The following is a 26,503-nucleotide window of genomic DNA, read 5'->3' as shown; positions in this document are numbered from 1 at the left end:
AAAACAAAACAAAACAAAACACAAAAACTACTTATTTAGGAAGTAAAACAGCAGAACTCAATTGACTAGATGTAGGAAGTAAGGGAGAAAGAAATCTAGAATGAGCTCCTAGTGTCTGGCAGAGGTGACTGAAAGATGGTGATGATTAGTTCAACTGGGGAAAACAAAAAAGCTTGAAGTTGAGCCTAAGGAGTCTTGAGATATAAAAATGTTGGGAATACCTGAGTTTGAAGCTTAGGAGAAAACTCTGGTCTGGAGATTTGGGAGTTATCAAATAACAGCAGCAGCTAAAACCTTGTCAGTACGTAAGAGTGCCTACAGAGGAACAGAGGTGGAACCCTGAGGAATATCCGAGCTCAAGAGCAGGCAGAGAAAGAGGAACCCACCAGGAAGACTGAGAAGAAGTGATTAATGAGGTTGGCAGAGAAGCAAGTCAACAGGGAATGGACATGCAGGGAAGTAGGGTTAACACCAGGGCACAAGGCAAAGTGTGACCCAAAACCCAGCAAAGAGGACACACAGGCATCAAGCCAGCCAGGGACAGGCAGGAGTTCAGTTTTGCTGAAATGGAGTGGAGGGAGAAAAGGCTAGAGAGGTAGATTGGGCAGCCAGGTGTGGTGGCTCACACCTGTAATCCTAGCTACTCGGGAGGCTGAGGCAGGAGGACCATTTTGAGCACAAGGGTTTGAGACCAGCCTGGGAAACATAGTGAGACTCCATTTCAAAAACAAAACAAAAAGGTATATTGGGACAGGCTCATGAAAGGGTGAATGCCACCTATGGCATTGAACTTGGAGGGTAGGTAAGTGGGATACGGAAAGCTTCACAATGTTCACCTTTTGGTGACACATCAGAAGTGGAGATTTTCCAAATGTGTGCTAGTGAGGCCCGGGGAGTGAAGTGAACTCATCGGGGAAGTGTAGGACTTCTGGGTTCCAGACTTAGCTCTGGCAGCAAGCTCAAGCTCTGTTTTTTTTTTTAAATTTAGGTCCCCACAAAAGCATTCTTCCTTCTTTTTTGAGGGAGTCTTGCTCTGTTGCTCAGGCTGGAGTGCAGTGGCGTGATCACGGCTCACTGCAGCCTCAACTTCCTGGGCTCAAATGATCGTCCCGCCTCAGTCTCCTGAGCAGCTGGGACTACAGCCAGCACACCCACCTAAATTTTTCTTTTTGGTAGAGATGGGATCTCACTATGTTGCCCAGGTTGATCTTGAACTCCTGGGATAAAGCAATCCTCCTGCCTCGGCCTCCCAAAGCACTGGAATTACAGGCATGAGCCACTGCGCCCGGCCAGCTCTCTGCTTTTTGTTGCCTCAGTTATTCTCTCCGTAAGACGGGAAGAATCCTCCTGGCCTTATCCCAACTCTCCAGCTGGACTCGGGGAAGAACTATAAAAGCTGAGCAAGAGGTTTTTATGATTTTTGTTTTTTCTGCTGCTGCCACCCACCATGGGCATGAGACGGTTTGGTTTCCTGGCAGCAGAGCTGTGTAGGAGGTTCAGTCTGTTCCCCTACCCACACCTAAAACTCTTTCAACCAAACCTGCCTCAGGCTAGGAAGGTACAGGATCTTCAACAGAGGGGGGAAATTCACTCAGGCTGGTCACTGGAGCTTAGCAGTGCAGATTAAATCACCTCAAGACCACAGACACTGTGTTCTCAGGAGTTGCATGGTCTTTGTTCCCTAAAAATCTGAGGGCTGGCAGACTCTGGACAGTTTCTGTGGGTTTCCAGCTTGCATGACACTGGCTTGTACCCCAGGGCCTGGAGCTGCTGCCTATATATGCTCTATACAGTAGGCATGGGCAGGTTTTAGTGTCAAAATATTGTACCTGGCTTGTATTTATGAATTTGGATTGGTGGAGAAGTGGTTCTCAGCACTGGCTGTGCTAGAGTCAAACTCTCCTAGACAGGAAAGAGCTTGGGTATTTGAAAAAAAAAAAAAAAGCCAAATTATGGTGGCTCAACAGCTGAAAACAATAGGAGCAGAAGTGAAATGGTGGCTGGGGTAAAGCCAAGGAATCCATTAAAGGGGTGACTCTACAGAAATGCATTTATTTATTAAGTCACGACTTAGCTGTAGGGGAAGGTGGGGGAAAGACGCACAGATCTGTCCTCACAATGTTCAGTCTAATCAGGACAGGGTATGTGCATTCAGGCCTTCCTGCCCGCCACACGTGCTGTTCCTTCTGCATGGAATGTCCTTCTCCCCTTTCTTTGTCCCCACCCTGCTGTACTTCAATGTATCACCTCCCTGGGGTAATAACATACTCTTACACGTGTAAGGCACTTTATGGTTTAAAAAGCCCTCTCGGCCAGGCACAGTGGCTCATGCCTGTAATTCCAGTACTTTGAGAGGCCCTTGTGGGTGGATCATCTGAGGTCAGGGGTTTGAGACCAGCCTGGCCAACATGGTGAAACCCCGTCTCTACTAAAGATAGAAAAAATTAGCCAGGTGTCATGGCAGGTGCCTATAGTCCCAGCTACTCAGGAGGCTGAGGCAGAAGAATCACTTGAACCTGGGAGGCGGAGGTTGCAGAGGTTGCAGTGAGCCAAGATTGCGCTACTGCATTCCAGCCTAGGCAACAGGTGAGACTCTGTCTCAAAAAAAAAAAAAAAAAAAAAGTCTTCTCAAGTACTTAGTTCATTTCACTCCCACCATAACCAGGCAGGGCAAGAATAAGGTCACTTAGCTGTTCAGACACAATGAGGACAGGAACCAGGGTCTCGATTTCTGGCCTGGGGCAGAGCCATCCTCTGGCTCCTACTGAACCCCCTGCAGTATTATGCATGCACTGTGTGCTCCTAATGCAGGAATTTGAGGCGGGGTGTTGGGGGTGCGATGGATGGGTTTTTTCTGCCTCTTTAGTGTACACCACTAGGGTTATGGTGAAATCTTACCTAGTGTTGAGATACATCTCTATCCTTCCTTCCCTCTCCTGCCAGCAAATTGGAAGGAGGTTTTACTGAAACATATCAGCCCTGACCAGGTGCCTGTGGAGTATGGGGGTACCATGACTGACCCTGATGGAAACCCCAAGTGCAGATCCAAGGTATGAGCCGCCAGAGGCTGGAGGTGAACAGGGATGCCTGGCTCAAATGCATATTCCAGTTCACTCCATGCCATGCTTCTAGATCAACTATGGGGGTGACATCCCCAAGAAGTATTATGTGAGAGACCAGGTGAAACAGCAGTATGAACACAGCGTGCAGATTTCCCGTGGCTCCTCCCACCAAGTGGAGTATGAGATCCTCTTCCCTGGCTGTGTCCTCAGGTAGGGGCCTGGGCCCTTCCAGGAGACCCAAGCTTTCATCTATAGGTCCTGATAGGTGGGCTGGGATAGGAGAAGCCCTGGTGCCAGGACCCCGGAGAGGGCACACACAGACAGAATTATGTTATAAACTGGTGATGTCCCCTGCAGGTGGCAGTTTATGTCAGATGGAGCGGATGTTGGTTTTGGGATTTTCCTGAAGACCAAGATGGGGGAGAGGCAGCGGGCAGGAGAGATGACAGAGGTGCTGCCCAACCAGAGGTACAACTCCCACCTGGTCCCTGAAGATGGGACCCTCACCTGCAGTGATCCTGGCATCTGTAAGTATCTCTTACTTGGCAATGCCTTGAAGCCCCATGTCCAGCTTTCTGCCTGTGAGGTTCTTCTTCCTCCATGGATTTTTGGCTCTCAGAGTGTTAGAACTAGAAGTGGAATGCCATCAGTTCAACCCTCTCCTTGCTAGATGAAGAAATCTAGGCTTGGAGACTTGCTTATGGTGACCCAGCTGGTAAACAGCAGGGTGGGACTTTGATCTCATACTCCCAGTTATGGGTGAGTCACAGTCCTAGGTGATCACAGGGGTTCAACACGTCTGCTTTCTGGTCCAGGTCTAACTGGGTCTGTGACTGGCCAGATATTTCTTGGGGATGCTCCTTCCCAGAGGTCACAGAGGCAGAACTGGCTGGGTGGGCATGGGATCACAAGGTAAGCGGACTGCTCAAAAGTCCAGCCTTCACCCCTGAGTTTCACTCCTCTCCCGGCTGACCAAAGAACAGACACAGACGATGAGCAGGCAATTTACACAAGAATATAAGAATGAGAAACAGACATCAGAAAAGGTGCTTAATCTCTCTTAACTTCGTAATACCGTTAACATTCCCCTTGACTCAGCAATTCTACTTGTGAAAATTTATCCTACAGAAATACACAAATACACAAAGATATAGGAACAAGGATATTCCCAGCAGCCTGGGAAACTGGCAGTAAACCATATGACCATAATAAGGTCTGTTAATAAATTAGTCCATCCGTACAATGTTAAAGAGAATAAACTGACATGTAAAGTATCTGAGACATATTAAACAAATAAGCATGAAACACAGTATGTATGGTATGTACTCACTTTGGTTAAGGAAGTGTGTACACAGAAAATAATTCTGGGGAAATTTATGCTAACTCTAACAGTGGTTATCTCTGGGGTGATAGGATGTTTATGGAGGACTTTCATTTTTACAGTATTTCTGCAAATATATTTTATGATGACTATGTATTAATATTACATTTATAAGCAGAAAAACCATACCTACACCCCCCGCAACACCCACAATCAAATCTCCAGTTTCTTTTTGTCAGAGCCAATGGAAAATCAATGAGAGCAAAGGCTTTATCATCAGAGCTGAGCTGGACTTGACTAAAGGCTAGCTCCATGGCCTTAGGCAAGTAACAAAACCTAAGCTTCAGTTTCCTGACTGCTACACTGGGGGTATCTCACAGGGATACCTGATGATTCAATGTGATAAGTTCTATGAGGCACTTAGCATAATGCCTGGCATAGAGCAAGCACTCAATGCACTGTAGTCACCACTATTATTGTTAGGACGAGGCCTGTGGGAGAAGGGTCATCCTGGAGACAATGCCGAGAGATGGGAGAAGCCCTGTGCCCCATTTCTATGGCAGTACCACACTACCAGGAGATCTGAACTAGCCTCACAGATGTCTCGGCTGCTCTGCTTGTCCACACTGTCACCCAACCTGAGATTTTGCCTCCTTCCTCACATCCCAGGCATCCTTCATCTCCACTGCCCCCTCCTCACAGATGCTCTGTGGTACCATATAGCTCCCGGGGGAGGGGGAATATTCTTATTAGTGAGCAGCCAGGTCCTCGGGAAGAAGGCGTATACTGTGCGCCTCAACAAGAACAAGGCTTAGCACCAGCCCAGACAATGTCACCCACAGAGGAGAAAGCACTTAATACATATAAGCTTGAAATTTTTTGTCTGTTTCTTTGTTTTTAGTAGAGATTAGGTATCACTGTGTTGCCCAGGCTGGTCTCGAACTCCTGGGCTCCCAAAGTGCTGAGATTACCAGCATGAGCCACCATGCCCAGCCTTGAATTCTTTTTTTAATGGATGGGGAAGCTGGGGCATAGAGAAGGGATGTTCTCTCTCCCATAAAGTAGCTTGCGTAGACATCAAGACAGAAGACATCAGAGAATCCTAGAGTCCTGATCCAGAACCTCTTGGCCATTGACTGTCCTGGATGTGACAGAGAGTGTGGAATCCCAGACCAGGGAAGTAATTGACACAAGGTCACAGAGCCAGTAGGAGAGCCCCAAACCATTTTCCAGCATCTGTCCATTACCCCTGTATCTTCTCTTTAGTATCTGAAGGACACTGCCCAAGAAGGGAACATGAAACTTTTAACATAATCAGGTTGGGCTTGCAAACCGCCAAATTTATTTTAGCTCCTTCTGGATTTATTCCCAACCAGAACCTTTACCTGCCTGCAGGGCCTTGTCGGATCTGCTCCTTGCCCATTCCCAAGGGGAGCAGAGGCAGGCCACAGGATCCGTTCCCCCTTCCCAGGTATAAAGACAATGAAGTGGGAATCAGCTGTTACCCGGTGCCACACTAAGGTTAGATGTGAGCCCAGAGAGAACCCAGTATTAGCTTGCAAGTTCATGTGCAGGAGGGCAATGCCCTTGGAGAACCAGGAGAAGACCCCTGGAAAGCAGAACAGTCATCCAGTGGAGAAATTAAAACTGTGCCAGCCTCCAATGGCAAGAGCACATTAACCTTCCCCATGCTTCTCTCGTCCTTATCCCAGTGCACTAAATTACCGAGGAGGAGAACCAAATTTTGAATTGATTTCACTTTTGTTTTCTCACCTAATATTTACCAAGGGCCTAATGAGTATAGAATACTCAACTAGGAATAAAAAGATTCCCAGAGAAAGATCTGGACTTTGTCCACTAGAAGTGCACAATGTGGTCAGAAGACTGGAAACACTGTAGAAAGGGTCAGCAGTGCTGTGGTGACCAGCAGCAGCCAGGCACCAGGAGGCCTGGTTTCTGAGTCCAGCTTTGCCAATAACTCTTCCAGTGTTTTCAGCAAGTGTCTCTATTAGATTGGTTTTCCTTCTCCTTAAAATGACAGAAGTGATGGCCGGGCGTGGTTGCTCATGCCTGTAATGCCAGCATTTTGGGAGGTCAAGCCAGGTGGATCGAGGCCAGGAGTTCGAGACCAGTCTGGCCAACATGGCAAAACCCCGTCTCTACTAAAAAATACAAAAATAAGCTGAGTGTGGTGGCATATGCTGGTGATCCCAGTTATTTGGCATGAGAATTGCTTGAACCCGGGAGGTGGAGGCTGCAGTGAGCCAAGACTGCACCACTGCACTCCAACCTGGGTGACAGAGAGAGACTCTGTTTCAAAACAACAACAACAACAACAAAAAGAGAGGAGTAGACCAGAGCAGATTTTAATCTGGGGTCCCCCAGAGCAGTGATTCTAAATCCTAAAGACCAAACACTTCCTCTTTACAGCAAATAGTGTCTAAAATGTCCCCTTTACTATTCTGAAGTGGAATTCAAAATACAGAAATTCTGAATATTATATCCTGATAATATAACCCATCCTACCTACACACATAATTTAAAAATCAATATAACCTCCTATGGTAATAGAAAAGAGATATAAAAGGGAACTAATTTAGAATATATATTTTTTCAATACATAAATGAGAGGGTAAGGTTGTACCTTTCCCACTGGGAACCATGGCCCCAGAAGGTCTACGATGGGCTCCAGGAAATCTAAATTTTTTTTTTTTTTTCTTTTCGAGACAGAGTTTCACTCTTGTTGCCCAGGCTGGAGTGTAATGGCTCGATCTTGGCTCATTGCAACCTCCGCCTCCCGGGCTCAAGCAATTCTCCTGCCTCAGCCTCCCAAGTAGCTGGGATTACAGGCATGGACCACCATGCCTGGCTAATTTTGTATTTTTAGTAGAGATGGGGTTTCTCCATGTTGGTTAGGCTGGTCTTGAACTCCCGACCTCAGGTGATCCACCCACCTCAGCCTCCCAAAGTGTTGGGATTGCAGGCATGAGCCCGGCCAAATTGTGTGCTTTCATCAGATTCTCAAGGGGCTCAGTTACCCAACTAAAGTTAAGGAGCCTTATCCTGGAGGGTGTCTGGGGGCTCTGTGAGTCTATGATTAGTGTCAAAATGAACCATGCGGACTCTGGAGCTGCAGTGACTCCACTTCCCTCAGGCCTGTGGCTCTCTGATCAACCCCTTTCTTGTTTCTGAGGCCAAGTATCTTGCTAGGCAGGGCCATTATCCACCTAGTACTTGGTCCAACCAATGCAAAGGACCTCTCCTCCAGCATGGTTGATTCTGGTTGCTAAGGCTCTATCATCGAGGACAGAGATGAAGCTTCACTCTTGCCAGAGGGACTATTGGCCCTGAAAGACCTCTAGTACAGGGGAAAAATAGATGACTAACACCTTACACCATGAGGAAAGAGTGGGTGGTGTGTCTATCCTTTGTCTAAACTATGCATTTTGTCCAGGGTCAGGAAAAGGTTAAGTCTTAGGATTAAATACAGAGTATTTTTTTTCTTGCTGGGAACAGTGAGAGAAGACCAGGGTAGGGATGGGGCAGAGCTAGTGTTTTTGTTTTCACATTCAGTTTTCCTGAAGGGGTGTTTGACTGAAATGGAACAACTTCTCAAAGGAACAGGGTTAGATTAAAAGCAGCCTGTTCCTCTGCCAAAGTGTGGAAGCTTTCTCTGCCAAGTGCATGCCCATTTTCTCTTTCCAGAGGAAACCACTGCTGATGTCTATTATCCTATCAAATATCTTCCATCTAGTAGCATTACGTTTCCATAATAAACAGGGCATACAGTGCTCGCTTCGTCAGCACATACACCAAAACTGAAACAATACAGAGATTAGTATGGCCACTGCGTGAGGATGACAATCAGATTATCTTAAATAAATACATAGAAAACAGGACATATACACATACATATATTCACAGGAATTGTCTGTCATTCACTGTATGTATGAAGGAATTCTCAAACTGTCAAACTCATCACAGGATTTGAGGAAACTTTCCCATTAGGACAAGCACCAAAGTGGTATCATCAGAGAATCTGGGAGTCTAAACAGACCAAGCGGTAAAGCCAAAAATATTTTTACGTATATATTTACAAAAATGTTACAAACTGCTTACATACTGTTCTGCAACTTGCTTTTTTGGCCTCAGGACACATTGTGGACAGTTTCCTGTCACTTCTATGGAGCTAACCTCTTTTTTTAAAAAATATATCAGTATTCTGTCATATGGATTACAATATAAAATTGTTGAAGCAATTCTCCTTTGATGAACTTTTGAGTTTTCCCTGTCTCTTATTAATACAAATAGGGATGCAACAAGCGTCTTTGTCCATTTATCTTTTTGCAGGATAAATTCCTGGTTCAGAAAGTTTGCACATTTTACCTTTTGTCAAAAACTGAATAGGGCCAGGTTTTCCAGGGTCCAAGTCAGGCAGAACAAAGGCAGCAATGTGGACCAGACGGAAACTCCAGTTCTGTCATTTCCTCACTGTGTGGCACAAGAGTCACACCAACTCCTTTTTATCAGATATAAAACAGGACTACTGCTGAACTCATAGAGTTGGGGGGAAGAGTGAGATAACATATAGATTACCAACCCAGTGCTCAGACACACAGCTATTACTGTTATTATTACAACTGCTACTGCTGCTGCTAATTCTCCTCCCACCTTTCAAAGTTCAGTTCAAGCTCTTAACTCCTTTAAAAAGCATTTCACATGATTTCAGTCTACCAGGCCCTCTTCTTCCAAGCTGGTACAGACGAGATGGTCTCTGTCACTCATCTGGCACTTGGCATGTTCTGCCTATTTTTCTCTCTCCATGAATGTCATGTCAATGCAGCTAAATTAAGATTCAGAAGGTCAAGGATCATTGCCTAGGCTACCTTCATCCCCATGACCTGCCACACTGCCTTGCTCAGTCAATAAACATCAACAAAAATCGCTATCCCCAAGCCCTTTGTCAGAACTGCCTGAATGTCTGTCTGGTTTCTGCCTCCCCTCAGATGTCCTGCGGTTTGACAACACCTACAGCTTCATTCATGCCAAGAAGGTCAATTTCACTGTGGAGGTCCTGCTTCCAGACAAAGCCTCAGAAGAGAAGATGAAACAGCTGGGGGCAGGCACCCCAAAATAACACCTCCTTCTGCAGCAGGCCTGGCCCCCTCAGTGTCTCCCTGCCAATTTCTACCCCTTGTAGCAGTCATTTTCGCACAACCCTAAAGCCTAAAGAAACTGGGCTAGAGGACAGACCTCAGGAGCTTTCATTTCAGTTAGGCAGAGGAAGAGTGACTGGAGTGGGTCTCCTTGTCTCTCAAATACCTAAGGAGTCCCCAGGGGCTGGCCATTGTGATAGGATCTGTCTGTCCTGTAAAGTGTGCCAACTTCACCTGTCCAGGGACAGCGAAGCTAAGGGGTGGGGGGTACCACAGGGTGGCAGCAGGGAAAAAAATTAGAAAAGGGGGAAAGATTGGAACGTAACACTTCAGGGAAGTCAGCTGCCGGGGAGAAACTTGCTCCTAAATGAACACCTAAGTTTAGATCGCAATGAGAAGTAGCAGGGTAGCTGGTTGCTAGTTACGGTGGGGATCAGAAGCTCTTCCAAACTTTTTAGCACTGAGGCTGGGGTAACTTTTGGCTTTTCCCAGGTCTCAGGAGGTGGCCTGAGTCAGCACAGATCTTTCCACTTAGGGGTAGACAGGCTGGCCTCTCCCTCACTTTGAGACTTTAGCAACTCCTGGGCCACACAGCCTGCCTCTTTGATTACTAATGATTGGCAGTGACTCAGAGCTTCCTGGGACTTCGGGTACCCACCCGCTGTTCTCCATGCAAACAAAGCACAAGGGAAATGACCCCCAGGGATTACAACTGCAGGGAGGGCCAGGGAGGTTAGGGGTGGGAGTGAATGCTAAAAGCAGATCTTCCAGTGCCCTTTTCAGTGCTACCGGCCTCTCACCAAGCAGTCCTCCATGTGAGCAACCCCGAGACAAAAAAGCTAAGTGGGATCAAGAGAGCAGCACTCGGAGAGGGTGCCCACCAACCCGCTTCCTGACTGACCTGAGCAAGGTCTTAGCAGTCCCACCTCTGTGGGAGGCATACAACGCGTGCAGGGAGTTCAGATGCCGGTCGGCGTAGCCAGGCCTGGAGGCCCCCCAGGCAGGAGGCCGCCCAAAGGCGGGGCCAGCGTCTCGCAGACCAGGGCCTGGGGGTGGCCACAGACGGCCTCGAAACCACAGCCCTTACCCCAATCCCACGAGCCCCGCCAACGAACCACAGGTGCTGGGCTGCAAGGAACATGGGAAGGCGGCCCTAGACCTGGCGGGAACGCCTTTCCCTCAGAGCCAGGCCCCGGCCCTGCCTGGGAAGCTCATTTTGCGAAGCTGAGGGAGCTCGGGGCAAAGGCCGGGCTAACGCGGACCGGAAGGGGCCGAGGCTACACGGGCCTCTGCCAGACTGCTCAGGACATCCCAGCCTGGGTTTACAACGCTGTTAGGAAAATTAACCAGGAATAAAACAACGTTCAGTGTGCAGGGAGTGAAATTCAATGCCCACCGCTTGGCTCCTCGCTGCCTCTCACTCAAGAAGCCCAAACAGGCGGCCTAAGGGACCCAGCAGCCGCTTCACGCCAATAGGTTGGGCGCATGCGCAGAAATTCTCTTCGGCTCTAGCGTGAGCTTTCTCAAGGGGCCACGTCCAGCTTGTCTTTTGATTGGCCCAGTTGGTGGGTTGTCTTCCGCCATCTTTGATCAGGGCACTAAGGATGCTCCTGATCGTCTTCACAATGAGGGCGAAGGCCCCGCCCTGCCAGCTGCTCAGTACGTGCCGCGTAGCCCGTGCGAGCCAAGTGTGAGTCGGGGCGAGCGCCTGCGAGGTTAGCAGTGGGCCGAGAGTGAGAGGGCGGCGAAGGAGCAGCGATCACGTGGTTTTAGGGACTGTCTAATAATTCCACGCCAGCATTGCCGGTGTTTCAAGGGGCTGGGGACCGCTGAGTTCGCCACCAACTTTTCTCCGACGAACTACCCTCCCCAACCTACAAGCCCAGTTCCGCTTGAGGTAACTGCTGACGGGACTGTCCTATACAGCCCTAGAAGACAGAGGCGCCTGCGGCTGAAAGCGGGGGGCCACAATAGGGAGCCAGTGTTATTCATTTTCCCTACCTTTGATGAAAATAAGAACTAATTCTTAATGAGGCCTACTGGGTATCACGCGATACCCGGTAACCCTGTGCTTACTATTATACTTTGGGTTGTTGCAAAGATTAAGGGAAATAAGCCGTGCAAAGCGCTTAAGAGCTTGGTGTAAGTAAGTGCTCGTCAATGTTGGCTACTCTTATTTTTTGCAGACGTGGGAACTGGGGCTCAGGGAGGCTAACAGCCAGTAGGCGGCACAGCTAGGATTTGAACCCAGGATTTTCTCCAATGCCGCTCAATTATACCCGCCAAGGAGTCACAGAGACTTAGTGAAGTATACACATTGCTCACCTGGGTAAACTGAGGTCCACCAGGGGAAGGCTTCCTCCTGTTGTAATCACTAACCCCAACTCTGTCTCCCTTGCCCGATTCATTCATTCGTTCATTCGTTCAACACCCTGTCCCCAAGAGGCTCAGTCTGGGGACATACTGATCCAGTTAGATGCAAGTGCTTCCTAGTTATACATGGCGCCTGCTGAGAAGGCACTTCAGAGTCCAGGCACCCACCTTCCAGGCGCTTACCGTTCACTTCTCTAGCCTCATTTAGAGCTCACATTAAGAGCACGGGATCTGGATCCATACTGTTTGGATTCAAATCCCAACTTCACCACTTGGCAGCTGTGTGTTCTGGGAAAATGACCCACCTTCTGTGTGCCTCCATTTTCTCACCTGTAAAACGGAGTCCCAGGCTGGTGGGAGGGTTTAAGGTGTAAGCCATGGAGAGCCCTTTAGCGAACATCCAGACTGGCAATAAACTCAATAAATGGTGACTTATAATTAATTCCTCGGAAGCATCCTAGGGAGTGGACACTATTGTGTTCCCCATTTTAAATATTACTTTTTTTTTTTTTTTTTTTTAAGTAGAGACGAGGTCTCGCTATGTTGTCCAGGCTGTTCTTGAACCCTTGGATTCAAGCGATCTTCCCGCCTCCGGCCTCCCAAAGTGCTGGGATCACAGACGTGAGCCAACGGGCCCAGTCTGTGTCCCTCCCTCGTTTTTACAAATGAATAAAGAGCGGCTGGAGAAGCAGACTCTTGCCCGAGGTCACCAGCTTTGCAGTGTAGCATCCCCCGATTTGATCTCCTGTCTCTTTGGCTCCAAAACCTACACTCAGTCCTGGGGGCGGTTAGCGGCAACCGCTCAGAGAAAGCGTGACGAAAACCAATCTGTAAAACCCTAGCCTGGGAGAGGGGCTTCGGTGCGCGGGGGAATTTGCAGACGCTCCCTGCTGGCGGAGATTTCTTGAACTGTCCTTCGGCGCGGGACTTTCGGCGGGTCCCGGCCGGGCCGACCAGAGTGCCTGCGGCGGAGACTGCAGTGGAGCCAGTACAGGCTACAGTGGCCTAGGCTGTGGCGGGAGAGTCATGTCAGAGCCGCAGCCGCGGGGCGCAGAGCGCGATCTCTACCGGGACACGTGGGTGCGATACCTGGGTGAGCGCGGGGCGACTGGCGCGGCGACCCCACCACCACTGGACTGGGGAAGCAGGGGTCGCCGGACGCCGGCCCGGGGCCTAGAGGAGGCGGGAGGTTCTTAGTTCTCATTCTGCTTTTGGGCCGGAGACTGGGCTCAGATAGGGCTAGGGACTTGCCCAAGGTCACACTACCCTGGTGGGCCGCCCAGGGCGGAAGCTCGCATGGGGTGAGCGGGCTGCCAGCTCTGGCATGCGCTCTGGCTGGCTGTGGAGTTGAGATCTCCACGCCCATTTCGGTCCTGACATGCACTGATTCTGTCTGAACCTCAGTTTCCTCCTCGGCAAAAAACAAAAACAAAACCAAAAACAAACCAGATGCACACGAGGGCCTCTGTCATTGAGTAGTGGTTGCGAGGGTGGAATGGGATAAAGCGCAGAAAGGCCTGGCACTTGGCGAGCGTCCAGTCAGTGGTGCTGCCCTCGGTCACTCTGCCCCTCTGGGTGCCTGTCACCTCATTAGCGCAGTTACTCCTGGGACCAAGACCAGGAAATCTAACCAATAAGCAATGGTAATGGTGACTCTGTCCTCAGCCCGCCCTCAGTGGCCTGAGTCCGAGGTGGGCATCGTAGCACCCGTTTACATCTTGGAAAGGCAGGCTCAGAGAGGTAAAGTCACTTGCCTAAGGTCACCCAGGGACTGCTTAGCTGGCTAGGATGAGAACTAGCCTGCTCCAGCGCCCCCTTGTGGAACAGTTCGTGAACCTAGGAATTAAATGTTCCCTCCCCCAGGCTATGCCAATGAGGTGGGCGAGGCTTTCCGCTCTCTTGTGCCAGCGGCGGTGGTGTGGCTGAGCTATGGCGTGGCCAGCTCCTACGTGCTGGCGGATGCCATTGACAAAGGCAAGAAGGCTGGAGAGGTGAGTGTTAGCCTATTTTGCAACTCCCCACCCCAGCTGTCTTCCTGTGTGGTTCAGTCCGCAGCCTTGCATGTGATAAAGTCCCTGTGGGACACTCCGGTCCCTACAACCTTGCCTAGTGCAGTCCACAGACAGTCCTGTTTGTAGGACAGTGTACCCCCGCCCCCACACTCTCACTGCCAGACCTGGATGTGGCAGACTGTACCCCACTCCTGGGTGTGGACAAGTCCACTGGCCACTTGCCCCCCCAGGTCTAGCCTCATGCCCCTTGTTGCAGAATTTCCTGCCTCTGCCCCAGCTGGATTAAGTGTCTCTACGCCCATCAGGTACCGAGCCCCGAAGCAGGCCGCAGCGCCAGGGTGACCGTGGCTGTGGTGGACACCTTTGTATGGCAGGCTCTGGCCTCTGTGGCCATTCCGGGCTTCACCATCAACCGCGTGTGTGCTGCCTCTCTCTATGTCCTGGGCACTGCCACCCGCTGGCCCCTGGCTGTCCGCAAGTGGAGCACCACTGTGCTTGGGCTGTTGACCATCCCCGTCATTATCCACCCCATTGACAGGTGGGTGCCTTCCTGGCCTCAGGGATCATCCACTCTCCAGGTAGAGCTACCCTCTGCGAAGTGTGGGTCATGCCCACTTTGCTGGAACAATAGCAGGGACAAGGCTGGCACTTGGCCCCTGGGGTAGAAAGGACAGCCTGTACCCTTGTCATATGGTCTGGCAGGCACTTTAGCAATAAAAGAAGAGGGGTGCCTCGAGGGTATGGGACACAGGACAAGTAAATTCCCAGAAAGAAAGCCTAGTGTTACAAAACAACCAGAGGGAGGCAGGAGCAGGTGCACCCTGGAGGGGATGCATTTTGGGAGGTATTGGTGACAGAAGCCTAACTCAAACTGAAAGTTTGAATAAAATGGAGTAAAAGTCCAGGTTTGTGTTGCATTTAGGCATGGCTGGATCTAGGTACCCAAATGATATCATTAAGGGTCTGCGTCTCCCCATCCTGCTGCCTTTCTCCCCACCCCACCCTACTTCTTGCTGGCTTCACCTGCTTTCTCCTTGTGGGAGCAGAAATGGCCCTAGCAGCTCCCAACTTCTATCCCACCAGCTTAGCCTCCCCCAGCAGAAGCTTTTAAATAGTAACAACAAAAATCCCAAGTAAGGGTGTCGGTGGTCCATTCTGAGCCAATTTCCCTTTGTTGATTGGCCAGACTTGGGTCACATACTTGGTCTTAGAACCAGAGATGGGCTCAACCCAACCAGACCAACGTAAGAATGAGAGGAGGAGTCTTTCTCCAGAAGAAGATAGCTGACCCTGAGGCCCTGAGCAAGTCTTTTACCCGGTGCCTCAATTTCCTCCTGAATAAAGAAGAGGATGGCTTCTATTCTGAGAATTTGAGTCTAGCTTCCCCAAGTAACCCAAGGTGGGAGGATCAGGATAAGGGTGGGTCTCTGCCTGTATGGCATTTGTATCCTGAATCTAAGCATCTCTTTCCCTAACCCTGGCCTTCTGCCTTCTGTTCCCTCATGAACACCCTTGGGCACCTGCTCACCACCATCTCACTCCCTACAGGTCAGTGGATTTCCTCCTGGACTCCAGCCTGCGCAAGCTCTACCCGTCAGTCGGGAAGCCCAGCTCCTCCTGATCACACGCTGGTACCTGGCCTGTGCATCAGCCTCCTCCTGCTTCATGTCAACCTCCCACTCCTGCCAGGGGATGTGGACACCTGGTTCCCTGGGGTCCAAAGACCCTGGCACCTGAGTGGGTTTGAGCCGGACAGAAGCTTAGAGACAAAGGCTTCAAGAAGCAGTGGCTGCAGAGTCACAGACGGGCGGGCCCTGAACCCTGTCTGCTTCCCCTTAATCCATGAGGCTGAGTGGAAGTGGACCCTGGGTGGGCCCAGCCCTGTCTTTTTCAGGAAAATTACATCCTCCCATGGAGGATGAGAGACTGAGGCTCAGGGAGGGCAAGGAATAGGCCCAAGATCGCTTGGCAAGCTGGGAACCCAGGACTCCCAGGTGCTTGACAAAGTCACCCCACGGTGGCATGGCTAAACAAGGAGCGGCAGACAACTCAGGGAGAAACTCAGGAGTGCAATACCAGGGACACCTCAGGACAGATTCTCTGGCCAGGCCCTTCCCTGACCCAATAAATCCTGACAAGGCTGTTGTGTCTTCATTTCTGTTTGGGATGAGCAAGGATGTGGTGGTGGGGAGGAGGGATGGGTAGCAGCCTCCCGCCCATCAGTGCTTCCCTGCAGGTACCTGGTGTCCCACATTGGTGCTGCCAGCCTCCTTTGGGGTAGGCATTAGCCTTTACTTACTTTTAATAGAGATGGAGGTCTCCCTATGTTGCCCAGGCTGGCCTTGAATGCCTAGGCTCAAACAATCCTCCCACCTCAGTGGGATTATAGGAAATGAGCTGGGATTATAGGAATGAGCCACTGCACTCAGCCTGGCATTGCCCTCTTGTTGCAAGCCTCCTAAAGCACCGACCCCTCTGGGAGGGGACCCTGTTAGGCAGATACCATCTGAGCCTGAAGGTGCCCAAGATGGTAGTGGCAGCCCTATATGAGGGTCACATGAGACCTCCTCATGAGGGGACTCAGCAGCCTGCAGAGAAGGAAGTGACCAGGGGGCTTCTTAGAATCAGGGAATGGTCTGTTTTCCTTGTGGCTTCCCCTGAGCTGCTGGGCTCGATCCTGGGCCAGCTCCCTCAACAGCTCAGAGAGATAGAGAGGTGGGAGCACAGGGCCAAAGCACACCTGGGCTCCTCAGCCCTGCCCCAAGCCCCTAATCAGCTCCTGCCAAGACCCTGGCCCCACCCCTCGCAGCCCAGGTGCAGTCAGGTAGGCTGATCCTGCCCTGGTGGGACTTGCCTGCACCTGGGCTGGGACTTAAAGGGGCTGCAGGGCTGGGTGGGGGTGCTGCCAGCAAGACAGGATGGGGGCTCCGGGGTGGTGGTCCCTGCTGCTCTGGGAGTATCCATGGCTACAGGATGAGTGTGATGTGGGGTGAGCCTTTCTCTGCTACTCTTACTGTCCCACACTGGCAAGGTCCCCTTCCCAAGCCCCTATGGCCTCTGCCCAGGCACCTGCCGCTCCCTCCCAGCTCCCTTAAAGGTTCTAAGCCCCGCCTCGTTCTCTAGCCCCCCCTCCCCACCCCCCATTCCCTGTCTGAGCTGGCAGTCACATCCTTCTCCAGTCCAACATTTTCCCAGCTCATCTCCCCCGGCACTCCCAGCCCCAGGCGGGGCACGTTCACACCTGCATCCCTGTGACATCTCCTGGCATCTACCACCAATTCCTTGCTCACTCACTCTCCACCTTCCAGTCTGCAGGCTCTCCCTAAAGCTGGGAGCTGCCCAGGCCACATGCAGGCTTTGTGCTCATGGGCACAGCCTAAGCGCCCAGCCTTATCCTCCCCATCACCTGCCCTCCTGTGCCTCTATGCCTTTCCTCACAACACACTGTTCCTCAGCTGCAAATCCTTTCCCTCTTGGCCAGCTAGGAGCATCCTTCCGAACCAGCTCCAGGGCCCCTTCTGTTGTTGCCGCTTACTATGCCCTACTGTGGGCCCCCTCTGCCCTTGACTGCCCCACTGGTGATGCCTTGTAAGGAACTACTGGGGTGCAGGTTTGCAGATGCCTGGCACATAGTAGGTGCTCACATAAGGGGCTTTCAGGCACTCCCAGGCCAGGCTGATGGGGATGAGGTCGGTGGACATCCTGTCTGTAGGGGGAAACACCACCATCCCTACAACACCCCAACATTTTACCCTGCTCCATTATTATTATTATTATTATTATTATTATTATTATTTGAGACTGAGTCTGTCACCCAGGCTGAAGTGCAGTGGCACAAACTCGGCTCACTGCAACCTCCCCGTCCTGGGTTCAAGCAATTCTCCTGCCTCAGCATCCCAAGTAGCTGGGACTAGAAGTGCATGCCACCATGTCCAGCTAATTTTTGTGTTTTTAGTACAGAAGGGATTTCACCATGTTGGCCAGGCGGCTCTTGAACTCCTGACCTCAAGTGATCTGCCCGCCTTAGCCTCCCAAAGTGCTGGGATTGGAAGCGTGAGCCACTGTGCCGGCTCCCTGCTCCATTCTGGAGATGCAGGGAATTAATTGAAGGTGGGGGATGCTGGGGGAAGTTTTGGGGCACCCTCTACTGGCCATGTTCTCACTGAGTCTGGTTCTCTGCCTGAGCTAGCCTGGGCTGGACTCCCAGGAGACAGCCTCCTGCAGGAATGTAATGAGACAGACGTCCTCCTGGCAGTGAGGAAGGAACCCCAGGTGGATGCTTGCCACCTGTGCCTTGGCACTTACCTGCCCTCCCTGGTCCCTGTCATGCCTGGCTATGAGGTCTTCACTACCCCATTTAAAGCTAATGGCTTCATCCAACCGGTAAGGGGGCTGTTGGAGGCTCATGAGGACAAGGCTGCCAAGAGCCAGGGGGTACCCAGGAGATTCGGGGGAGCAGAGCTGGGGTGTCTGGGCTGGAGAGAAGAGTAGAATCAGATCATACTGATTTGCAAGTCACAGCCTCTCTGAGTGTGAGTCTTTCTCTGAAAGATGCAGAGCACTGTATCACTGCAGAATTCAGTAGCTAAGGATTTGATGCAGATTTGCCATTTAGTATCTGTGTGTTTGCACATGCCCTTTATGTGCATTTGTTTCTTGCATCCTCAACAGCCTCGTGAGGAGATAAAACCATCATTCCCATTTCCCACATGAAGACACTGAGGCTCACAGAAGGGAACACCACAGTGTCTACCACCAAACACATCGTTCTTCAAAGCAGAATTGGCTTTTTTTTTTCCCTTGAGACAGGGTCACGCTCTGTTGCCCAGGCTGGAGTACAGCGGTGCAATGATGACTTACTGTAGCCTTCACCTCTCAGGTCCCTGTCATGCCTGGCTATGAGGTCTTCACCTCATACTGGGAATGGAGACTTTGGACTGTGACCTAGACCCAGGTTCAAATCCCAGCGCCAGCTCTTGCTGGCTGTGACATCATGGGTAAGTCACTGACCTTCTGTTAGCCTCTCTTTCTTTGCTTGTTAAATGCAGGTCTGGTCCATGCCACCCCCAGTTCCCATCTCTGGTGCACTGACCACCCCCATCCCTGACCTCTAGGTAGGAACTTCTGGATGCTGCCCTGGGAGTATGTGTAACGGTTGTGAGGTTACCTGCCTGGCCCCCTGGTTACCCTATCAAAGGTCCTTGACAGGTAGGAGGCCCCAGATTTGGGTGTGGTAGGGTGGAGGTAGGCTCTGAGGCAAGGGAGGCAGCTGGCCAAGGAAACCAGTCACAGCCTTGCATGAACAGGCTTATAGAAGGCATCGTCTTACTACTAAAGGCCTCTGAGGAAACTGACACTGGCCTGGGCCACAAAGACCCACTCGAGGTGCCCGTTGATCAGAACCAAGGAGGGTCCTGGCTTCTGGACCCTGTCTGGAGAGGCTCCTACTGTGTGGGACCTTGGGCAATCCTTTCCATTTCTGGGCCTTGGTTTCCCCAAGTGCAAAATGAGAGCATTAGATTGGTCTGCCACTTTTGAGGCTCTCATCTAATCTTTATTAAACAGATATCTGGAGACCCCTTCATCTCCACCCACATAACCCTTGATATATGCCCTTCTGAGAGTTTCACAGAGGAGAGAGAAAGCTTGTAGTCACTCACACCATAGTATAAACAACATGTTATCTTTCTCTCCTTAGGAAAAAAATAGCTTCATATTCTCTCAACTTTCAGCATCAGTAAGCAAATAGTAGGTCAGAAGTTTACAGCTGTGTATGTTGGGGGAGTGAGGGCATGTTGTGTTTTGGCTTAAAACTGTCTTTGATGTCTTTGGCTTCCAGATTACAATCAGGCCCCTGAGAAGACTTCCAATCAGGCCCCTAAGAAGGCTTCCAATCAGGTGACAGAGAAGGCTGACTTGTCCTCTGAGTTGAGTCAGGTTTCTGACTCTAGGGGGCCTGGAGACGAGTGAGGGAGGCCTCTCCTGTAGCCTGGGCTCTTCTCCAGGTCCCCTTCACAGTGAGAGACACTGGGGCCCCACATCCAGTGGTCTTTGGCTGTCCCTGTAGAACCAGGCTCTGGCTTCCTCCTTCTCCCCTCCCCCTCCCCTCTGAGCCCCCATTTGTGGCCTGCCAGGGCAGAGCCTGAAACCTCAGGCAATCTGGCTATGAGCTTGCTTACCTCATGACCCTGGAAGCCACTTACCCCTTTAAGCCTCCTTATCCAGAAGAACAGTAACTGCTGCCCACTGGATATTGTTGATAAATGCTGCCTTTGTTGCCTATCTGCGAAGGGAGGGGCCAGGGCTTCCATTTTTCTGTTTAATCCTCCCAAGAATCCTCCCAATAATCCCATGCAGTAGACACAATCAGATCCCATTCTATAGATGAGGAAACTGAGGCTTGAGGTCACGTAGGTACCAGTTGAGGCCGGAATCCCTGCACCCTCTCCCATGTGAACGACATGGTTCTGGGTAATGGGGGCTGTCATCCAGTCTCCTCCCTGCCCCTGCTAGTACACTTCCTGCCTCTTCTGGTGCATTTTCTGCCCCCGCTGATGCACTTCCTACCTTTGCTGGTGCACTTCCTGGCTCTGCTGGCGCACTTCCTGCCTCTGCTGGTTTATTTCCTGCCCCTGCTGGTGCACTTCCTGCCGCCGCTGGCACACTTCTTGCCTCTCCAGGCCCTAACTAGCCTCTCCCTCATATATATAGAAGTCTTCCCAGCTCACTGACACTCGTAACAGGGACTCTGCTCTTGGTGTTGCTGTCCGCCCTGGGGATGGACATCTGTGTCTTCCTTTACTACTGCTGGCTCAGGACCCAGAGCTTTGAAGCATGTCCAGATGCAGGTCCGGGCAGCAGAGTCTAAGGAGCCCCCACACCCACCAGCGTTTTCCAATAAAGAGATGTTCACCAGTGAGTTTAGCTCTCTGGTTTTCCTGAGGAAGGGCTGAGAACATGAGGTCCCCAAAACAGGGGCCACTGTTAGGGGATACTCTCTTAGGCATGGCAGGACTCAGGCAGGGGTGGGAGGGGTGGAAAGAAGTGCATTTTTCCCCCAAAGCTGTGGCTGCCTTGGGTAGGCTGGGCTCAGAGCACTCCTGCCTTTGCCCCTTAATGTTTGAGAAGCCAGCAGCCCCCTAGGGCAGAGGTTGAGCCTCTTGAGGATGACAGAGAGGAGGACCCATTGGAGGTTTACTTTGCACATCCTCTTGCTTGTAGACCAGTGAGTGGCATGTCACAGCTGGCTGGTAGGGATCACAGCCAACTGTTAGCTTTTCAGGAATTTTATGAGCTCATTGTTAGACACAGCCATTATTAAAAATTAAATAATGTAGGCTGGGTGTGGTGGCTCATGCCTATAGTTCTAACACTTTGGGAGGCCAAGGTAGGTGATCTGCTTAAGCCCAGGAGTTCGAAACTAGTCTGGGCAACATAGTGAAACCCTGTCTTTACAAAAAATATAAAAATTAGCTGGGTGTGGTGGTGCACACCTGTAGTCCCAGTTACTCAGGAGGTTGAGATGGGAGGATTGCTTATGCCTGGGAGTTTGAGGCTGCAGTGAGCCATAATCATGCCACTGCATTCCAGCATGGGCAGCAGAATGAGACCCTGTCTCAAAATAAATAAATAAATAAAATAAAATAAAATAAAAAAACAATATGAAAAGATAAATGATATAAACTTAGATTTAAATACATTGTACTAAAAACAAAGTAAATGCTCAAAACGTACTGCCTTGTAATCATTTTACCACACTTTACTATCATCTCTGCTCTTGGGAGCTTATTTACAGCTATTCCGTTTGGCTTTGGCGGAAAGACCACATTATCGTGTGCCACTGTGTATCACTTTATGTGGAAAGCCTGAAATAAGCCATGATGGACACATTTATACCATGGAAACTGACAAGGCAGGGTCTCTGTACCCTGGGAAAGCCTGTGGTTTACCACCATTCTTCTGACTCTCTTGCTAACCCAGGGGGTAGGTAGTGTGAACCAAAAGTATCTGAGACAGGTCTCAATCAATTTAGAAAGTTTATTTTTCCAAAGTTAAGGACGCATCCATGACAGCCTCATCCTGATGCCATGTGCCCAAGATGGTTGGGGCACAGCTTGGTTTTAAACATTTCAGGGAGACATGAGACATTGATCAATGTGTGTAAAATGTACATGGGTTTGGTCTGGAAAGGCAGGGCAACTTGAAGTGGGGCGGAGGCTTCCAGGTCATAGGTAGATAGAGATAAAAGGTTTAGTTCTTTTGGGTGCTTATCAGCCTGTCACTGAATACACAATTTACATGTGAGCAGGAGTTAAAGGAATAGTCACTTAGGCTTTAGTCTGGTTCAGTGAAGCTGCATTTTTACCTAAACAATAGGGCAGAGGAAGCAGTCAGATATGCATTTGTCTCAGGTGAGCAGAGGGATGACTTTGAGTTCTGTCCTTTGTCCCGCACTTGTGAAGATCAGCTATCCATTTACAACGCCAGGGTGAAACCCAGCAGAACTGTTTTAGGGTAAAAATCTTGAGGCCCACAAGGAATTTCCTTGTGGGCAAAATGTGCGTGAGGTATGTAGCTTTTTAATCTTTGTAGCTATCTTATTTAGGAATAAAATGGGAGGCAGGTTTGCCCGACGCAGTTCCTGGCTTGTCTTTTCCCTTTGGCTTAGTGATTTTGGGGTCCCCAGATTTATTTTCCTTTCACAGTGGATAACACTGCTCCCCATTCCAGACTTACATTCTAAGGATCAGAGAGGGCAAGTGACCTGGCAAAGGCCTCCCAGCATATATGGTCACAGGTAAGACTCAAGCCTGGTCTATTATTCCCTCCCCAAAACTGCCTGGGAGGGAGAAGGGAAAGCCAGCCTCAGCTGTGTCTCCTGGCTATCTGGAGCTCTCCTTCCAGATTTCTTTCTACCTCTCTGGCTGTCACCCCAGTGCTAAATGCTTGGGCTCAGGCCCTCCTCTGTCTGCCCTGGCTGCTCCCACTCATTCTTGTGGCTTCTGTCCCCAATACTCTGGCACCACATCTCCTATTTATCTCCTCTAGACATATATCACGGTAGCAGCCTCTAGCTTGTTCCTCTCTAAATGTTCTCTCTGGCCAACCACTTCTTAAAATGTTCAGAACAGAGTCCAGACCCTCATAGCGGCTCTCATGGACCTTGGTGATTTGGATAACGCCCCTATCATACACACCCTTCTCACTGCCCCACCCCAAATCTTCATTTCAGCCATTCTGTCCTTTTTGGGTCCTTAGATCTGGTGTTTTTCCTGCCCAGGCTTTCTCATATACTGTTCCCTCCTATTGGGAAACTCCCTTCCATGCCTTTCCCCCAGCCTGTCCTGCAGGTGCACCAGCCCTACCCTGATTACAGCCCCCTCCTCCCTCAGTTCCCGCTCCCCAACCCAAGGTGACCTCTGACCCCCTCTAACTGGCTTGGGAAGCTCCTCTTGTAACCACCCAGTGGGTTATGAAGGCAGGGGAATTGCAGTGGAGAAAGAGTTTATGCAGAACTGACTGAACAGGAGACCGGAGTTGTTTTTTCGTTTGTTTGTTTCTGTTTTTCTTTTGAGATGAAGTCTCGCTCTGTCATGCAGGCTGGAGTGCAGTGCCGTGATCTCAGCTCACTGCAACCTCCTCCTCCCAGATTCAACCCATTCTCCTGTCTCAAGGAGACAAGTAGCTGGGACTACAGGCATGTGCCACCACGCCTGGCTAATTTTTGTATTTTTTAGTAGAAATGGGGTTTCACCATGTTGGCTAGGCTGGTCTTGAACTCCTGACCTCAGGTGATCGACCCGCCTTGCCGTCCCAAAGTGCTGGGATTACAAGCAGGAGCCACCAAGACTGGAGTTTTTTTATTATTCAAATTAGTCTCTTGGAGCATTTAGGGGCTAGGGTTTTTCAAATGTAGTTTAGGGGAAGGGTGGTGGGGGCGGCTAGGGATTGGGGCCTGCCGCTGACTGGTTGAGGCTGCAATGATTAGGGTGTGGGAAATGATCCCGCACGCTGAGTCACTTCTGGGTGAGGCCGCAGGAGCAGTTGGCAGGTCCAGCTGGAACCATAGGTGTCAGACATACAAAAAACCTGAAAAGATACCTCAAAAAAGGCCGGGCGCAGTGGCTCACACCTGTAATCCCAGCACTTTGGGAAGCGGAGGTGGGTGGATCACCTGAGGTCAGGAGTTTGAGACCAGCCTAGCCAACATGGTGAAACTCCTGTCTCTACTAAAAATACAAAAACTAACTGGGCGTGGTGACGGGCGCCTGTAATCCCAGCTACTCGGGAGGCTGAGGCAGAATTGCTTGAACCCAGGAGGTGGAGGTTGCAGTGAGCCAAGATTGTGCCATTGAACTCCAGCCTGAGTGACAAGAGAGAAACTCCATCTCAAAAAAAAAAGATATCTCAAAAGGCCAATCTTCCTGAAGAGCCAGGGATTCCACAGGCGAATGGAGCCCCAGCAGCCCCCTCAGCCCTGCGTGCCCATGTTCTGGTCTTCTCCCTGGCTCTATACTCAGTGTTCAAGGGGCTGCAGCAAGACGGTGCTTGGGCCACGGAGCTACGCCTGGCTTTGCCGCTCCACAAGGGCACTGTGGCTGTCAGCCTGTCCCTGCAGCTGCTGCAGAGCCCCTTGGGGTTACAGGTGGCTGGCTGTGGGATCCACTTCTCATGCATGACACTTCTAGGCATCCGGATGGGTGCGGCTCTAACAGTCAGCAGGGCCTCTGCGCCAGCTGGCCCAGTCTGTGCTAGAGGGCATGGCGGCTGGCAGCTTCCTCTATATCACCTTTCTGGAAATCCTGCCCGGGAGCTGGCGACTTCTGAGCAAAGGATCCTCAAGGTCATTCTGCTCCTAGCAGGCTGTGCCCTGCTCATTGGCCTGCTCTTCATCCAAATCTAAGGGGCTTTGAAAGAGAGGCCCTTGCCTCTCCCTCCCTGCCCCAGTGTGTGGGGAAAAGGAAGGAATGGGAAGGGAGGTTCTGAGGACCAAAGCTTTCTTTAGGAGCTAAGGATGGAGCCTTTGGGACTATCTGGTCCATGAGAGGGAAGTGGGCAGGCAAGAGAGACTGGTCCCAGCCCCAGGAAACAAGAGATAGTTTAGTCACTAGAGACATGATTGGGGACATTAGTGTTACTAGAAAGCGGTCTCAATCCAGACCCCAAGAGAGGGTTCTTCGCTCTTACACAAGAAAGAATTCGAGGTGAGTCCATAAAGTGAAAGCAAGTTTATTAAGAAAGTAAAGGAAGGCCAGACGCGGTGACTCACACCTGTAATCCCAGCGCTTTGGGAGGCCGAGGCGGGCAGATCACAACATCAGGAGATCAAGACCAGCCTGGCTGACATGGTGAACGCTGTTTCTATTAAAAATACAAAAATTAGATGGGCATGGTGGCGCATGCCTGTAATCCCAGCTACTCGGGAGGCAGAAAGCGGGAGAATCGCTTGAATCCGGGAGGCAGAGGTCGCAGTGAGCCAAGAATACGCCACTGCACTCCAGCCTGGGTGACAGAGTGAGACTCCGTCTCAAAAACGACAACAACAACAACAACAACAACAACAAAAACCAACTAAAGTAAAGGAATTAATGAATACTCCACAGACAGAGGAGCAGCAGCATGGGCTGCTTGACTGACTATACTTATAGTTATTTCTTGATCATGTAACTACCCAGCGTGTTCTCCTTGCCCACTGCCTAGACAGAGCCAATTGATCAAGACGGGAATTGCAATAGAGAAACAGTAATTCACACAGAGCCTGCTGTGCGGGAGACTGGAATTTTATTATTACTCAAATCAGTCTCCCCGAGCATTCAGGGATCAGAGTTTTTAAGAATAATTTGGTGAGTAGGGGCCGCCAGTGAGTCAGGAGTGCTGATTGGTTGGGTCGGAGATGAAATCACAGGGAGTGGAAGCTGTCCTTTTGTGCTGAGTCAGTTCCCGGGTGGGGGCCACAAGATCACATGAGCCAATTTATTTTATTTTATTTTATTTATTTATTTTTGAGATGGAGTTTCACTCTTGTTGTCCAGGCTGGAGTGCAATGGCACGATCTCAGCTCACTGCAACCTCCGCCTCCCAGGTTCAAGCGATTCTCCTGCCTCAGCCTCCCTGGTAACTGGGATTACAGGCATGAGCCACCACGCACGGCTAATTTTGTAGTTTTAGTAGAGACGGGGTTTCTCCATGTTGGTCAGGCTGGTCTCGAACTCCCGACCTCAGGTGATCCGCCGCCTTGGCCTCCCAAGGTGCTAGGATTACAGGCATGAACCACTGCGCCTGGCTGAGCCAGTTTATTGATGTGTGTGGTGCCAGCTGATCCATCAAGTGCAGGGTCTGCAAAATATCTCAAGCACTGGTCTTAGGCTTTACAATAGTGATGTTACCCCCAGGAGCAACCTGGGGAGGGACAGAATCTTGTGGCCTCCAGCTGCATGACTCCTAAACTACAATTTATAATCTTTTGGCTAATTTGTTATTCCTACCAAGGCAGTCTGGTCCCCAGGCGAGAAGTAGGTTTGTTCTGGGAAAGGGCTGTTATCTTCTTTGTTTTAAACTATAAACTGTAAACTAAGTTCC

The 26,503-nt window shown here is 50.5% G+C and overlaps 2 protein-coding genes and 1 pseudogene across 3 annotated transcripts in view; all 3 read left to right on the top strand.

Annotated features, from left to right (window-relative positions):
- The window catches only part of SEC14L2 (SEC14-like 2 (S. cerevisiae)), a 30,589-nt gene extending 20,174 nt beyond the window's left edge, over positions 1–10,415 (top strand). Inside the window, exons 7-10 of the mRNA XM_011979087.1 lie at positions 2,944–3,050; positions 3,133–3,272; positions 3,420–3,589; positions 9,390–10,415. Coding sequence (XP_011834477.1) covers positions 2,944–3,050; positions 3,133–3,272; positions 3,420–3,589; positions 9,390–9,520 — 548 coding nt within the window. The 3' untranslated portion in view covers positions 9,521–10,415. The remainder of the gene's footprint in view (positions 1–2,943; positions 3,051–3,132; positions 3,273–3,419; positions 3,590–9,389) is intronic.
- A 2,104-nt stretch (positions 10,416–12,519) lies between these two features.
- MTFP1 (mitochondrial fission process 1) lies at positions 12,520–16,064 on the top strand. Of its 2 annotated transcripts, none has more exons than XM_011979086.1 (4): positions 12,520–13,005; positions 13,776–13,903; positions 14,299–14,462; positions 15,473–16,064. In XM_011979086.1, exons 1-4 carry the CDS (start codon positions 12,939–12,941, stop codon positions 15,543–15,545), a joined length of 432 nt encoding a protein of 143 aa, XP_011834476.1. In that variant the 5' UTR covers positions 12,520–12,938; the 3' UTR covers positions 15,546–16,064. The 2 variants fall into 2 exon arrangements, with proteins under 2 accessions (XP_011834476.1, XP_011834474.1); XM_011979084.1 differs by having other exon boundaries at positions 14,230–14,462.
- Positions 16,065–17,460: 1,396 nt separating this feature from the next.
- Positions 17,461–24,827, top strand: LOC105539048 (annotated as a pseudogene).
- The last annotated feature ends 1,676 nt before the right edge of the window (positions 24,828–26,503 follow it).

This window comes from Mandrillus leucophaeus, unplaced genomic scaffold (genome assembly GCF_000951045.1).
Source record: "Mandrillus leucophaeus isolate KB7577 unplaced genomic scaffold, Mleu.le_1.0 Scaffold2, whole genome shotgun sequence".
NCBI lineage: Eukaryota > Metazoa > Chordata > Mammalia > Primates > Cercopithecidae > Mandrillus > Mandrillus leucophaeus.
This window is presented reverse-complemented; position numbering and strand designations above follow the sequence as displayed.

What these genes read in the sequence shown, in the direction of transcription:
- MTFP1 (XM_011979084.1), top strand. Translation starts at nt 12,939, where the DNA reads ATGTCAGAGCCGCAGCCGCGGGGCGCAGAGCGCGATCTCTACCGGGAC. An exon ending in AAGGCAAGAAGGCTGGAGAG is followed by an intron (nt 13,904 to 14,229) that starts GTGAGTGTTAGC and finishes TACGCCCATCAG; the next exon opens with GTACCGAGCCCCGAAGCAGG. An exon ending in ATTATCCACCCCATTGACAG is followed by an intron (nt 14,463 to 15,472) that starts GTGGGTGCCTTC and finishes CACTCCCTACAG; the next exon opens with GTCAGTGGATTTCCTCCTGG.